Raw genomic sequence first — 12615 nt, 5'->3', positions numbered from 1 at the left:
GAGGAAGTGCATTAGCGATAGCGTGGTTATCAATCCGCCGTTGAGTAATCCATTCTAATTGTTATTTATACGTCGATCCGTAATTCCGTAGTTTCAGCGATCCGTAAATCCCTCACGCAGATCCGGCTTAATTACACGTCAGATGTACGCAGAGTCCTGAAAAATAGTATTATGAGATAATGTCAAAGAAGATTTGTTAAAGGGAAAGAGAAAGTTTCCGTAAATATTAATGCTGGAAAAATTTCCTTCGTCAATTGTGCAAGCGATTGTTAATATTTATAAAGCTGCATATGTGTGCCGAAAATTTGTACTTTTGTATGTTGATGCATTCCTGGCATCCAGAAAAAGAAAAAAAAAAAGAAAGAAAATAGAAAAAACCCCTCAGACGATTTTATAAATAATAAATGCATAATATTTCTCTCTTTAAAACGAACACGAGATCCCCACTCCCTATATTTCGGAAACGACTCAAAATTATGAAAAGCCGCGAAATACGTGTTTGATTATTTCGAGGAGCTACCTTTTTAAAGGTCAATGGAGTTTCCCCCTAAAGGGGTGCTCCAGAGGGATCTCAACTCAAAAAATGAAATTAACGCCCCTCCCCCCTCCCTCCCATATTGTAGTATATCATTTAAAGGGTATAAAAAAAGAAAATTTTTGGCGCAAACCGAAGGTTAATATGTTAATCTATTCAGGAGTTATTTAGAATCAAAGTTCGAAAAGTCCAATTTTCAAAAAATCGTTACTCCTCCCATTAGGAAAATCCTAAAAAGACGCTCGAGGTGTGAAAATGTTCGGAAAAGGACCCGAAAAGGATTTTTTTCAAGTCCTATCTATAAAAAAAATTCAGATTTGACCTTGGTTTTTTTAAAAGGGACGCAAAAAATTGTTAAATTCAAGATAATAGGGTGTTTTTTTTTTACCAAATTCGGATCTGAATTTTTTTTTTATGAAAAAGACAAAAAAACGAACACTTTTACACCTTGAATGTTTTTTTAGAATGTTTTTTCCAAATGGGAGTAACGATTTTGTGAAAATTTGCCTTTTCGAACTTTAACCCTAAATAACTATTAATCAACCTTCGGTTTGTACAAAAAATTTTCTTCTTCTATGCTCTTACAAACCATATATTATAATATAGGAAGTTCTATTTAAAATTTTTCAATTGGGATCCCTAGGATAGCCCCTTAAGGGGACAATTCCCCCAACTCCCTTTAAAAGAGTAATCCTTCAAAATGATCAAACAAGTATTCCACGGATTTTCATAATTTTGAGCTGTTTCCGAAGTATAGGAGGTGGAGACAGACTTTATAGACACCCTGTATATATATTGATATATATTTAAGAGAACAATTATATGATAAATCAATGACGCTAAATCGGTTACATGAAAAGATCGTGAATTACTTTGATTCACGAGATCACACCGTATATCAAGATGTCATTAAATGAAAAAACTCGCTCGTTCTTTCGGGCGAGCCATAATTTTGAAATTCGTAAACTTATGGCTGCGTTCGGGAAGCACGCTTTTAGCGCTATGAGCGTGCTCTTTGTTATTTATTGAAAGTTGAACAAGAACAGAGCATGCTCATAACGCCAAAAGCGTGCTCCCCGAACGCAGCCTACGCGTATTCCGCATCAGCCGATTTAATTTGTTGACATTATTTATATCTGTCCGTATCTTTACTCTGATTTTTTCCCACTTTTTCTTCGCGGATTTTCCATCGCGGAAACATCGCAAATATTCGCGATCTGCGCAGCGCAAACACTCGCGAAAAGTATATTGTACAATACGTGTACATGGATTTGTTATTATTTATCATTATTATTATCTCGGTTGCCGCGGAAACCCGAGACACCGATCTAAAAAGCGTCGAGGGAGCGCGAAAAATCATCGAGGCGGGAATGCGATGACGATTGAGAAATGTTTATCACGAGCTATAGATTAACGTCTATCCGTTTCAATTAGCATCTATACAGAGTGTTCGGAAAATCGCAGAGCTTTCCATCGATCCGACAGAATTCGAGATGCGCGTATGTGGATTCTATCAATGATTATTTAATTTCGATTTTATCGATCATCTATCTCTTAATACTCGATTGCAAAAGGAGACAAAAATCAAATAATACAGAATGCCTATCCAAAGCTTATAAAAAAAATACCCTAAGAATTCCCTGATTTTTCAGATAAAATTAAAGATCTTATATGTGTGTGTGTGTGTGTTTTCTAATGCTTTTCACTTATACAAAGGAAAGATAAATCACTTAAATTTTAAATATTAAATTTAAAAATGTATTGAAAAAAACTGAATGACGTTTGTAAGATAAGAATTTTTCATTTGGATATTATTTTCATTTTCTATCTACTTCTAATTAATGATAATTAATTGTAAGAATTACAATAAAAAATGTACACTCAGTATTGTGTATTCAGTATTTTTACTATGATGAACATATAATCAAAGAGAGAAAAATATATATTTATAATATATTTAAAACATATAATTCACACAATCAGATTACCGATGCTTGCAATATAAGCACAAAAGGATCAAAGAAAGAATTTTTGAAAAAATTCTCTAAGTTCAAATAAAAATCCATAAGAATTCCTTGATTTTTCAAGATGAAAACAAAATTTCTGAAAATTCCAAGTTTTCTAGGTTTTCCCCCAGACATCTTGTAATATCAAGTTGTCAGACCTAATATTACTTGAATATAAAATTCCCAGCTGCTATTAAATCTTCATAAATCCTTTTTTGCATGCTCTATCATAATGCGTATTGTACGCGACGTGACATATCTAATTTATCATTAATTATCTGTTATCGGTTACAGTTAATATTCTATTAGTGTTAGTGACGCATACATTAATACATATTCATTAAATATTTTGTTATATGATTGAATTAAAATTATATGAAATTGAGAGCTTCACATAAAAATAGCAGAGTTCGTCTTAACGCAGGATTATGTTAGGTCAGGATTAATTAAATTGTTATCACACACGAGGAGTTAGTATAACTTAATACAGCCAGAGTTAGATTAAAATTTTTTGACAACGTTATATTGTAAATAAATGATAACGCTTGTAAGCTTTAGTTATATCGATATTAAATTTTTATATTATATATCTGCTATGAATATCTACTAAATCTCTTCACTATCCGTGTTTTTTATCTATTATATATTTAAATCTACACAGATATAAATTCTGAGAAAGAAAACAGATTATATAATCTGTTTTACATAATTATATAATCTTGTTATTGTTTCAATCGAATGTCTTACAGTCTCCTCTAAGAAATTTATGTTATAAGCTATACAAAAATAATTTGGATTTATCCTTCCTGTGTCCTACAATTGTTTCTCATTCCATCACTTTCGCATAGAAGTAAGTCAACGAATGCAATAAAGTCCAATGTACACGAGACGATCGCGCACAACGATATGTTTGTTGCTTGTTTTCCTCCTTCTTCTCTCTTTCTCTCTCTTTATACGCGACGTTCAATTACTCATTACATACACATTCGCATAGCATTACATACATATAACACACACCTATGAATGTATAGCGCACCCGCATAAAAACGAGACTCCTACGTGTTCGCTGATAGCGCGGTAAATGTCTGTAAACTCGCTTGTCCTATTAGTCACGCTAGACAATTACCGGGCGTCTCATAATGATGGGTCATATGAAAATCCTATGACGACAACGACGATCGAGTTTTTGCGAAAAATGGATCGCGAATTATGTGTTTCCCGGATATTTGTCGCGTCATGTATTCGAGTACGATTTGTATAAAATCTTATCTCGATGAAAGATGCCCAGGGCCCAGACACGAACTTTCCTATGATAAGATATCTTGATTTCAATAACGAGGTAACTTCGATATACCATTGAAATGTCATGAAAAAATTAAAGATTAAATTTACCGATGGCTTATCCAACGTACAAATGTCACAATTATTTCTCGAGAATATATTTAAATATTGGAACATCGCGGATATATATCGCAAATATATTCCGATATTCAATACAATTGACACTATCATCAGCACAGTGTCCTCGCAAACAACGCATAAATGACGACGATTCTAATATACGGCTCGTTGAACGTGAATCTCGTCTACCACTGGACGATGACCCTCCTCTTGCTTATTTATCGTCGCGCTTTTACGGCTTAACTGTTATTTGGTGCTTACACTATGAGACATTTGACATACACGTACATATATGTAAATATGCACGCACGCGTTGGTGCCGTCTATCTTATCGATCGGTCAATACGATTTTGATAAAAACTGTTTTATATTATTTAAATTACTTCTCTCGAGATATATACATTTATCTTATTTTATGAATTTTACTATATATAACAAATACTTGAATTTAGAAATAAATTTTTTATTTCCATAAAATTTCATCGCTTTTGGTTGCCACCGTTTCGTGTGATTGAGTAGCCACAATCTAATCATTTTGTACGTGTCATTATCAATTATATAATTATTCCAAACTATAAACAATTGCGTAAACTGGAGGCAACAGCCATTTATATATTATTATAATTTGATTAATTTATTCGTTTAAATTTAATTCGATGACAAATTGATTTTTCAAATAATAAAGATCCTATAACTAACAGTTAAAAATTTTTTCATTATATAAAATTGTTTATTATAATTATCTTAATTTAGAAAAATAATATCGTATATTTAATGCTGTATTTAATTGTGGGCGACGACGATGTATGTCTATTATAATGTATAAAAGTCTAGCGTGTAGTAGATTACGTCGAAACTACGCATTTGCGTGCGATTTGATTATGCGAAGAAAACATTCGAAGAGGTGGGGAAGGACGGCGAGATTTTATTTCGTTATGACCATGAGAACAAGATGAATATTGAATTGAGATGCGTTTTTGTGGACTCTGGGGCCTTATCTCTAGGTGGATGGCCTGCTATCATTGTGGTTTTCATAGAAAGACTGATAACGCATGTAACACAAACAACGTGAACAGAAAGTCAGAACCTTCTCCAATACTCCTCACATATTATCAGAATATTTGAATAAATATTGAAAAGTTTCAAGAATTTTTTCAGAATTAGCAAGAAAGAATCTGTAGAGGAATTAAATTAAGAAGTTTTGAAAAATTTGAAAGATGCTTGAAAATCAAGGAACATCCAAACACAGTTTGGAAGATCTAAAATAGCTCTCTGAAAACCATTGAAGATTTTTAGGAATCTTTAAAAACCTCTAAAAAATATTCACTTGAGCGTCACTGGTATGTGTCGCAATCGAAGCTATCACGTTACGCGAGCACGTGCGGTACGTATACGAGCGTACCTTAGTATCGTTCTCTGCGCCGTATATTCTTCAAAATACTCGCTGATGAATCCTTTCATCCAGCTGCTCGGATCAGCTGAGCACCGCTTAGCATTTGTAAATCAGGTCTGTTACCTCGCTGGCCTCAAAAACAGTCAAGCTCAAACATTTCTTTGCCTCGATCTCTCAACCAATTAAGCACCCACCGGTTGAATGTATGCCTGTTGAATAAAAAATGATGTTATACAAATCCATGAAATTCGGCTCACGCATACGAGACGTCGAATCGCGATGACTGTTGGTCTTGGCCGGATCTACAAATATATCGATTCAGCAAAGCTAGAGACGCAAAAACGCCAATATATACTGAATTCCTCATCTCCTTTTTTATCAATTTATCGTTAATTTCGACATACATGTCAGTGTGTTAATGTTTCACAAAATAATATGCTTAAAACAAGTTTGTAAAGAAAAACTTACATGTGTATCCAAATGTTTTTCTTTACTTATCCCGTTAGAATAATACAAATAAACATGTAACAAATAAAAAAAAAAAAAATCTGTTTTCAAAAATAATATTTACAAAGATTAATAAAATCTTTGCTCAAAATTTATTCACACAAAGTATTATTGATATGAAAACTATTTTAATGCAATATCAATATTTTGAATTCGAATATTTTAAATTTTCAGACATTCATGACTTCAATTTTACACATTGATATGTGAGAGGCGAGTATCGAGAATAGAAAGTAAAGAATTGATATTTTTATATCTTTTTTTTTTTTTGGCACGATAGTATTCATAAGTCGCGATATTACGTTAGCATATCTATATATGATATCCAGTAGAAAGTATCTATTAGAAATTCTCGTTATTAAACTAAGATACAGAATCGGATTGCAAGTTTTTGTCAACATTTAGTATTACTACGATAGATAGTAGCCATTCTATATTAATTAAATGTTGATTTATGGGACACAATTATTATAATACTATTACCAGATACTATATATTTTATATTAATTAATAAATATTAATTAATAGAGATATTAATAGATATTAACAAACAATATATTTTAATCACTGTGACTCATTTTTTTTCTTCTCCTGTCTCCAATTCTGTATTGATAGCTATGGTATTATCTTTAAATTACGATACCGCTTTCATGATATCAAATGAAACGTATTGATATAATAAACTCGCAATCAAACAGGTAAGAGTACCGATACTCGCACACTTTGCTTGATCGATGAAGATATCAAATATCGATGCTCCTGGGTATCGTTCGTAATATTTATGTAGCTTCTTGATGAGAAAAAAATACCGGGTTGAAGGTTATTATACATGAAAAGATTTAATTGTAACCGTAAGACCGTAATCTCAAATCGACAAATCACAATCAAATATTCTTATTACGATATGTGAATACTTGATTGTGATTTTGGTCGATTTGATAACTCTAGAAAGAGTATCTAGTTATTCCGATGAGATATATTTTTACATTGAAAATCCAATAATATAAAATATATAAAATATGTAAAATATATAAAATAAAAATATGATAAATATGCATTAAATAATATCTAAATATCTAAGAATAACTATAAATGCTTAATTTCGTGGGATTTTTACATACACTATCTTTCAGATTATTCAGATGATGAAGATTGCTATACCAAGATGCTATTCTTTATTTCATTTGCATTGATTATAGACCATTCAATATCACTTGTTAGTGTAATAGATTCAAACATCTGATGAAAGAACTGGCGCCTCATTATAAAATTCCTAATAAAAATACAATCAAGAGAAAGTCAGATGAGAAATATGATGTGGCAGTTCAGATCTTCAAACAAAAGTTGAACGAAATTTTATATGTAACTATCAGTATAGATACCTGGTCCAAAGAAGAATCGTAAAAGTTTCCTGAGAGTCATATTTCATAGCAAATGGAATCAAAAAAATTGGAAACATTAAGATCATTGAATTGTTTAAATACTGTAGATTACGTTGCGTGTGCTCTTGTGAATGCTGTGATGAAATGATGCATCGATATCAATAAAGTTACAGCAATTGTAACTAATAATAAGTCTTAGCGTTGTTATCCAAACATTTGGTCAAAACAAGCATATAGCTTGTTTCGCTCAGACTATCAATCTGTGGCAGAAAATTCGATGAAAAACTGTAAAGATCTCAATAATATCATCGACAAAGGAAGACTGATTGTGAAATTTATAAAAAAAAAATAGCACTGACATGAATAACGAATCGCGTCAACATCAAACTGACTTAGTTATATCTGAAACTGAAATTTAAAAAATTCATTCTCGATGTCAAAAGAGAGATTAAGTGGAACAGTATATTCTATATGATAGAACGATTTGTCGAATTATGGACAGTGATCAATAATATCTTGCTTACGAAATACTAGATTTATTGAAGCCACTGGAATTCATGGCACAAGAATATTCGGCTGAAAATTATATCGCGATTTCGAAAATGATACTACTTATTAGTCGTGTTGACAATGAGTACAAAAACACTATACTAAACGACGGAGCTGTCGGTGAAATTGTAAAAAACTGTTCTGATAGAATTGCCGAGATTCAACCATTTAGAGTGCACCGATTCGATCTCCATTGCCACCATACTGGTTCCCCGCTTTAAGATCATACATTTCCAGAATAAACAGGTTCTGGCCAATGCCATTCACTTATTGCGCGATATGATGCGATGATATAAGCGAATTGTTCAACGTGTGTCCGTCCCATGAGTCTAATATTGAAGAGGAAGAAGCCAAGGACGATCTCTCGAAGAAGGATTCATCATAAACTCCTGGCACATAAACCCATAGAAAAAAATGACAACGCATTTTTATAATAAAAATTATCTTTGTACCTGGCCAGTTCGCTAGCTTCCTTGAAGAACCATCTCTTGAAGCAATGGAAGGGCATGGAGATATATCCCTCATTATATAAAATAGCGCAAAAATATTTTTCGATTCATGGCCATGTCAGTTCCAGCAGAAAGATTGTTTTCGAAGACGGAGATTTCGATGACCCAATCAAGGAACCAATTGACCGGAAAAAATTAAACAAATTGTTATTCTTGAATTCGGTACATCAGGAATACTGGTTTTGATAAATCATAAAAATCGACATTTGACTCTGTTATTAATGATAACAATGCGACGATTGAAGCAAGAGCATTGACATATTGAAGGCAATTATTTCATATGTACATATATTCTGTCAGAGAAGAAAATGATCTATTCTAATATCACTTATCTATTTTTATAATAAATTGTTTATGCGCTTTATATATAAAGCTAATTATCAGTTCAAGAATTAACCGATATCATCTCTAACATCGAAAATTGATTTACAATTATTAGTTCCAAATCTCGAACAAATAAAACAACTGTCGATACGGATATTGGTATAATAAATTCAAATATATCCAAACACTCTATTTTCGGCGATAAATATTGAATATTGAATAGTCGAGTCCTTCGAGTATCGAGCAGCAAAATTGCTTGCAAATAGCTAAATTCTTATTCAGTTTCTACGATGTTTTGCGACTCGCAGATGCCGCTCGGGATCGTTCAAGCAATTTGTTAAGACTGTGTGTAGATTGGCGGTGATTGAGTCTCCATTGCAAAGGCCTTGGAGACGTTTAACGCGCCGGTGTTCACGACGGTTGTTCTACGAAAAGCTTCTCTCGCCATTCGATTAGCTTCTTTGCGCGTGTCAAATATACCAATCCCTTAAAGGTCTTGAAGTTCTCTATCCCTAATCTAATCTGCAAAAAAGTCGGCTCTTAAGTTCTTAAAGAAGTCTTATTTTTTATGTAGCACTAGATAAAATTTTATAGTTGGATAACTTGAATATTCACACATACAAATATATATATATATATATATATATATATATATATATATATATATATGTGTGTGTGTGTGTGTGTGTGTGTGTGTGTGTGTGTGTGTGTGTGTGTGTGTTATGTGTGTGTAAAATATATTATGCAAGATCGATAAATGTCAAATGACAGATGTATAGTAAATAATAACAATAGTAATAGTTTTCCTTCTTATTTCGTAAGCGATGTTTGTAATTTTATGAGGGAATAAACAAGTCAAGGGGGCTTAAAATTGTAACTCTGTTGACTTTATAATTCCGAAGCTTAAATAACTTGATGCGATTTACGATCGCTTATTAAGTGGCACTCGTTTGCATTTTATGACGATGTCGATTTCACCCGCTTTTAAAGATAACGCGGTAGAGATAGTGCTTAATTCGGGCACTTAAAATTATTATCCGATGTTTAATTATCCATCGATAATAATTATTTGATGTGTGTATACAGCTCATGTATAGATACCACGCTCATAGGATCGCGAGGAGAAACATGTGGTCACGCTGGTGGTGCAGGTAAGGCTAACTTTTCTGACGTAAAGATATTTGCGTTTATCCCATTCTTAAACAAATCTCTTAAACAAATTAATGTGTAATATTATATATATATATATTTCTATTATATTTTATTTATATTAATATCTAATACTGCATATTTCTTTTTCCCCCTCCTCATATCTTTTCAAATACTTATATAAATATATGTTCAGCTTTATTCGAGTTTTATAAAAAATTTGTAAAAAATTATTTAATAATATGTAGAAAAAATGTACCGATGTAAATATATATGATCTTTATATATATATATACGTCTGCAACGTGCGATTTAGTTAGACGCACGTGATCCTACGTATTCTCCCCCGTTCGTTATCACATTGCGAATCGTCCTTTCCGTCCCACCATCGCTCTATTCTTATCGCGGCGTGCCAGGAATGCGTTTTCATCGCGGCGCATCTTCAAATGACGCTTTGCCGAAATGCCTCTCCGAAGATATTTTTAACGAGCTCCTGTCCTGTGTTGTTACAACAGAGTGTGACAAAGATCGAAACGTTAATAACGTCGCGCTTCCTTATGTCATTTATTTATCTTTTAATTAGAGATATATTATACAACAAATTTCATATGAAATTGACTTACGAACGATGTGATAATAGATATTTGGAATATAATTTCAATCAATAATAAAACTGTATACGTCATTAATGTACATTGCACTCTATCGACGCATTCCCCTTAATCATGCTCCGGAATAATAAAACGTGATCGTATTATATCGTACACTGTTGAAAAATTTGTTTGTTTTCCTGTTAAAAAATATGCCGATTAAAACTTTTACATTAAATATTTAACACATTCAAATATTAATTTAACATATTTCTGTTGTGTTAATTGAACTTAAATGTTAAATTATTAAAACAACTAAAAAAAAAAAGTGTAAAAATAACATAATGTGCACATATTTTTAATTTTAATTTTTTAACAATAGATATTTTCCTCATAATTAATGACAGGACTTATCTATTAAAATTTGCAGAAAAGAATGTTGATTTTATTTTATGAATAGGAGCGAGAGTGTGACTACAGACTGTCAACGTTCTTTCTAAATTAATTTTATCATTATAAATATGTTTATTTTATACAGAATTTATTTTATATAAATTGCTATGAAATTTGCATTCATTTTGTGATGAAATATTAAACATAGTACTAGTATCATCATTTAACATATCCGTGTTATGTTAAATTAACACAAAAATTTGTGTGGATCGTTTGGGACATGTGACATATGTTAAATTTAAGCCAAACTTTACATAGGATGTCAAATCTTGTAAAAGGATTCCCTGAAATCTCTCTGATCTTCCAGATATTTTTTCTTCAAAATTCCAGATGAAGATGAATATTTTGAAGATTTTTTTTTTATGTAACTTCCTAAAATAAGTTTCTTTATTATATGCATTTTCTTATACTAAATTCTAATGACTAAAAATTACAATAAAGAATATGTATTGCATATTCAATGTTAAATATATATATATATGTATAAACAAAGAGAAATAGATATATATTTATAATATTAATATATTAATATTAATATAATATTTATATTTATAATATTATTATATTAATATTAATATAATATTTATATTTATAATATTAATATATTATATTTATAATATTAATATATAATATTAATGTAATACAATAATTCACACATACTTGACTTGTCGACTGCTTATGGTATAGGAATAAAATAATCAAAGAGAATTAAAAAAAAAAAATTCCACTAAAATTCTATGAAAATTCCCTGGTTTTTCCAGAGACGAAAGAAATCCCTGAGAACTTCAGATTTTCCATGTTTTTCCAGGAAATAAGACACTCGTATCACTTAAGCTCGTATCAGGCTATGCATTGAAGATTGAGATTCAAGATTCAAGATTGAAATTCGACCAATTAGATTATAGAAATTTTAGTTCCTTTCGTTCTGATTAGTCAAATTCCAATCTTTAATCATCAATTTTCAATGCGTAGTCTGAGTACGGGCTTTACAACAATGTATCATTGCCGCCAGACCAACATGATCGGCAAAAAGAACAAATCCGAGAAAGATCGATTGGAAATCGCCGCTACGTGTATATGTAATGTAGTGACACAAAAATTACCAAGTACGATGACAGATTCGACAGGGTGGCCCCTGTCAAAGGGACGGACGTCGAGTGTCAAACGCCAAAAAAAAAAAAAAAAACCCTTGTTGCGACACGACGTCCCGTTATCCCTCACATATATTTTCGTTAATAACGATACAACAAGCGCAATTAACGAACGTTTCAGCCGCTTCTTAGGGAGTTGCCATGTTCAAGGATCACATACATCGCTCTTCCAAGTTTGAATCTCGCGGCTCGCGACAGATTCCTGATTTATCACGCGGCTTCGGCTGGTATGCTTATATACGTGGTCGATATCGCTCGATGAGGCTGCGGGAGGGGGCAAGGAATGACAAGGGGGGGGGGGGAGCCGAAGGGGACAATGCGCGACAATATCTCTCTCTCTCTCTCTCCCTCTCTCTCTCGTATGTACAAACATACAAGCGACATACAAGCGATTGCGAGATTGCACTTACCGGCCGCGGATCTGGCACCGTTTTTCCCATGATGCCTGCGGTACTTCTTCGCCGTTGCGGCCCGGTCCTTCAGCAACATCGTACACGCGCCCGCACGTAATCTTTCTTTCGCCGGCAGCGCGTCAGCTACGCACTGTTATCTGTTCGCGCGGCAGCCATATTTGCTTACCGCTGTTCGACTGTCGGACTAAACTCTCCGAGGTCGCTCGCAGTGATTCCTCTACCGCTCGGCCTTTGGCTGCCGGCCATATGCCAT

At 32.7% G+C, this 12615-nt stretch overlaps 1 protein-coding gene across 3 annotated transcripts in view; it reads right to left on the bottom strand.

Annotated features, from left to right (window-relative positions):
* The window catches only part of Nfat (NFAT nuclear factor), a 31944-nt gene extending 19351 nt beyond the window's left edge, over positions 1 to 12593 (bottom strand). For all 3 annotated transcript variants that reach the window (XM_070293075.1, XM_070293078.1, XM_070293079.1), the window contains exon 1: positions 12360 to 12593. In XM_070293075.1, the coding sequence (XP_070149176.1) occupies positions 12360 to 12438 (79 nt within the window). In that variant the 5' untranslated portion in view covers positions 12439 to 12593. The remainder of the gene's footprint in view (positions 1 to 12359) is intronic.
* Between the last annotated feature and the right edge of the window lie 22 nt (positions 12594 to 12615).

The sequence above is a fragment of the Polyergus mexicanus genome, unplaced genomic scaffold (assembly GCF_030449975.1).
Source record: "Polyergus mexicanus isolate NDT 795.1 unplaced genomic scaffold, iyPolMexi1.0 SCAF_3, whole genome shotgun sequence".
NCBI lineage: Eukaryota > Metazoa > Arthropoda > Insecta > Hymenoptera > Formicidae > Polyergus > Polyergus mexicanus.
The sequence above is the reverse complement of the archived record's forward strand: the minus strand, read 5'-3'. Positions and strand labels throughout refer to the sequence as shown.